We start from the raw sequence: 4,720 nt of genomic DNA, 5'->3' as shown, positions 1-4,720 counted from the left end.
CATGTTTGGATAAGTAAAATTAGGTTCAAACAGTTCATTTATAGCCAATGTATCCCAATAATTTGGATCCATGTTAAATGTAGTTGACATAAAGCTGTAAAAAAAAAAATGATGACACAAAACTGTATTTTTGTTTGGAGAGGACACAGTCCCATATGCTGCCTCCGTTTTTCAAATGAACAACATATTAAATTGGCGTTCAAAAAAATCAATTTGGTGATGTTAGCTTTACTATTAGATTGAAATAATGTATTATCAAATTTAAATGTAACAATATTAATTGTGTTTATACCTTGATTTTTACACTATTTTAATTTTTAACAAAGATTGGAAGTAAAATATTGAAGTATAAAAATTAAATATCAAAGAAAAACTAAACACGAATACAGATATTGTTATAACTAAAGACCGGATTTTGCATAAAATGCATGTTGCTATTTTCAACATCATATACATGCAGTCAATGAGTGTCCACAAATCATTACTTGATTGATTAAATATCAAAATTGTATATTGCATATTTTTGCATATTTTAACAAAAACACAAATAAAAACACAGATCATAGGTATGTTTATATAATATTATAATATCAAATATTTTACGTCTCAAAAAATATTCAGACGCTAAAAATAGTTCCATAGGTTGGTTGTACGGGTTTTATAGTGGATACATTAAACAAATTTTCTTCTAAACAAACCTTTGTTCATTAAGCATCGACATCCATAGAAAATCAATCACAATTTTTCAAAGAACTTTGTAACACATTAATTTCTTCAAACATACCTTTACATAAATTACAAAATAAAAACTTTAAATTTTTTTTGGAAAAGTACACAAAAAAACATATACCAGATGAAAGTACATTAAGAAAAAACTGTTTAAATCAATGTTACACAGATGTTTTACAAAATATTCGAGAACTCATAGGCAGCTCATACATATTTTTTTCTGTTGATGAAACTACTGATCCTCGTGGAAAATATGTAGCAAATTTTACAGTTGGTAAATTGAATGCCGATTTGCCTTCTAAATCGTATCTTTTAACATCGAAACTTCATACTAGTGCAAATAGTACAATAATTAAAACAAAATGTAAAAATGTTTTGAATAAAAATAAAGGATTGATGGTTTTAAAAGAAATTTCGAAAATACTTCAAGGTGACAGTCCTATAATTTCGACTATTTATCTGTTCCAAATTATTCACCGGATATACTAGCAAATTTTAAATATGCTCCAATCACCAGTGTTGATGTCGAACGCAGTTTTTCATTATACAAGTACATTCTTACAGATCGCCGCCATAATTTCATGGAAATAAACATGGAGCATATTTTGATAACTTATTGTTTTTCAAATTAATAATTTACTACCTTCAATAAAATTGTTCATACTTTTTTCCTATATATATATATATCAGTATATCAATTTAACGAAAAATTACATTTTTGTACTATATTATACATGTTAATTTTTGTTTGTGAAAAATATAATAAAATTAATAAATAATTATCACTGCAAAATTAAAATAAAATATAAAATTGAATAAAAATTGAAATTTTATTTTGCATGTTTTACATTTTTTCCTTGCATATTTTGACTTTTTTTAGTGCATGTTTGCATGCATATTTTACAATTTAAAATGCATATAAATCCGGTCTTTAGTTATAACTTTAAGGTTTGATATAACAGGTAAATATTAATTTCAATATTAAAACTAACAACACAAAATTGGTTTGGCTGAACGCTAATTTCGTATGTTGTAATTCAATAAACTATAAAAATCAAATTACAATTATTGTTAAGAGATGAATCTTTATTTCAAGGCAAGCGGAAGTATAACAATGATTGTCTACGTCTAGGAGACCTACAGATGAACTTATACATTTCTGAATTAGAATCTAGCATTTCTGATAGTTACTGAAATAATAAATCACAATTATGGTTTACGCGTAGAGAGACCGTAGGTATTTGGAATGTGTTGTAGATGTGATAATATAGTGGAACGTTGATTGTTCAAATAAGAAACCGGGCCACTTTGCTTCCAATTATTCAACGAGAAATTAAGCCAGGCATGATATTTTTCTCAGATGAATGGAAAGCTTACAGTAGGTAGTTTAAATTGTCATAGCTACCTACACAGTATCGTAAATCATAAAATTATGATCAAACTATGGAATATTTTTGGAGATGTAAAAAGTGAAAAACAATACAAAATCGCACGGTGCCGCTAATTTGCTGGGAAGTGAACTTAAGAGGACACTGCTCAGTAACTTCAAAGTGCGTAACATAGCAAATTTAAACATGGCAGATCACGTTTAGCTTTGTTGGTTTAAAAACTAGAGTGAATTGACCTATTATGAAACTTCATGGTAAGAACACTATCTGTGTTTGATTATAGGGTTTTTACGATAATTAAATTTGTTAGCAAGTTTTTGGAATATAGAGATAGAGTAAATTAAAAATGCTCATACTTCTCTTAAAAATTGAATTATTTTAATAACATATAATAATTTTTTTTAATTTTTAATTTAATTTGTATTTTAAATTTGTATTTTTATAATTAAATTTAATAAATGCTTGTTTTGGCTACTTAAAATGCTTTTTTGAGGATTTATTTTTCTACAAAATTTAAGCTCTATTGATAAAGATATATTTTAATTAACTACTTATTGGACTTTTTTAATGTATTTTTAGTATTGTAGATTGTAATACTAGTGCATTTATAATATTCTTTGGGTTTTTTAGGCTAATACAAATTTTTTTATTAAATATTTTAATATATGAAATCTACAGACATTTTTGAAATATAATATGTACAATTATAGCTATTTTAAACCGTTCCCTAACCTTACAATTTATTACACTGTACCTAGTATAACTTGTATAACATGTTGGAAGTATTTAGAAGTGTAAATAGTTATTAAAGTTAATTCTTGTATAAATAATAACTTAATATATTTTAATAATACATAAAAAATATTACTTTTTGATTTCTTTAGACAAATCTAAAGAAAAATTATATTGAGTAGCTGCATTATACATTTGAAAGAAAAGATCCGTGTCCTCTTTTATATTTTGAACGGCTGATTCAAAAATAACTTTGGCTACAGAAACATCTAACGCAGGATCATTTGAAACCAGCTCTTTTCCTGTTGAAAAAAATATTGGAGTTATTATTGTTATTAAAATTATTATCAACCTACATATTTTTATTAAAGTTATTATAGTTATTATCATCATACATTAGTATATTACAGTCAAGTCTTAATAACTTGAACATCGATAAGTCAAAATATTTTTTTCCCCTTAAAGTATTTTTAAGTTAACTTTGAGATATATAACTCAAAAAGTACATAAATCATTTTTTTTTTGAGATTCAAGTTATTGAAACAACAATACTCGACTGTATAGTAAATGTATTTATTTAAACACCATAATACATTAATACGGAACAATAAAATACCTGAGTTAAACACCTCTTGAATAAGCATTTTTGAATTAGTAAGTTCACATTTAAAAGCTTCAAAATATAAATTTGATGAATACTTATGTACTTCTAACCCACTAGTATAAATTTCTCTTGCTTTTTGGATATTTTTTAAAAATTCAATCTCTATTTTTACTGCGTAAACATACAACGAATCTGAAATGTTACCATGTAATAACAAAGCATGGTTTATAACATTTTGTACCCTTGTTGGATTTTTCTGAAAAATAGAAAATAAAATGTCTTAAGTTGTTACAAATAAATATTAATCAAGTGAATATTGTTTAATTGACAAGAAATAGAATATATCAACTATCAATTCATCATTAAATACTCTCACTGTTAGTAAGATAGGTATGAAGGAAATTGATGTTGTGTTCCGTCTAATGGAATATTATATGAACATAATACAATTATTGATATTTATATAATTTATTAATGTTATACTTAGGTAGTGATGTAATGTACCTAAATAATTGTTATCGTAAAAATTGTTTTTACTCACATATTTCATCAGGAATTTGATGTATTTTGTCCAGAGTGATAGATCATAATCGAAATATTTTAGAGCCGCACGATAAAGGAGAATGATTCGGTAATTGTGAAGATTAATAAGTTTCAAAGAATTAGAATCTAGATTCACCTAATGCAGAAAATACATATTATAATAAAAAATAGATAGTAAAATGGGAACAAATCTATTTTACCAACCTCCTCACGATTTTCAAATTTTTTTTTTTCAAAAGACTTGGTTTTTTATGCTTAAAACGATGGTGTAATTTTTTTTCCCGGAAACTATTATTTTAGAAGTTATGGCCTTCCAAAGTTTGCGATTTGACGTTTATGCGCATGCGCGCAACACTACTATAATGCCACGCGGAGGACTATTTTTGTTATTTTTTTGTACTTACGTATTCTAACCTGTTTAAAACGATGGTACAATAATAATTTATCCCCCGACTTGCTGTGCAACACCTCCCCAAGTGGGTCACAGGGTTGAGAAAATTGCATTTTTGTTGCACCGAGCCACCAATTTGAAAAAACATCGTACAGTGATGCGGTGCTAGCGGCACTCGTCGCTACGCTCCTCGGCCCCGTCGCTCCGCTCCGCAAATCGAAAATATCCCCCGACTTGCTGTGCAACACCTCCCCATGTGGGTCACAGGGTTGAGAAAATTTCATTTTTGTTGCACCGAGACAGTGAAAATGAGTCACTCAGTGGGGATGATGA

The 4,720-nt window shown here is 27.3% G+C and overlaps 1 protein-coding gene across 1 annotated transcript in view; it reads right to left on the bottom strand.

Annotated features, from left to right (window-relative positions):
• Positions 1-2,981: 2,981 nt before the first annotated feature.
• Positions 2,982-4,720, bottom strand: part of LOC115034673 — a 5,386-nt gene continuing 3,647 nt past the window's right edge. Inside the window, exons 4-5 of the mRNA XM_029491990.1 lie at positions 3,466-3,709; positions 2,982-3,151 (exon numbers count right to left, since the gene is read on the bottom strand). Of these exons, the coding sequence (XP_029347850.1) occupies positions 2,982-3,151; positions 3,466-3,709 (414 nt within the window). The remainder of the gene's footprint in view (positions 3,152-3,465; positions 3,710-4,720) is intronic.

This window comes from Acyrthosiphon pisum, unplaced genomic scaffold (assembly GCF_005508785.2).
Source record: "Acyrthosiphon pisum isolate AL4f unplaced genomic scaffold, pea_aphid_22Mar2018_4r6ur Scaffold_20519;HRSCAF=21277, whole genome shotgun sequence".
Lineage (NCBI taxonomy): Eukaryota > Metazoa > Arthropoda > Insecta > Hemiptera > Aphididae > Acyrthosiphon > Acyrthosiphon pisum.
Note: the sequence above shows the minus strand (reverse complement) of the source record. Positions and strands in the feature narration are given on the sequence as shown.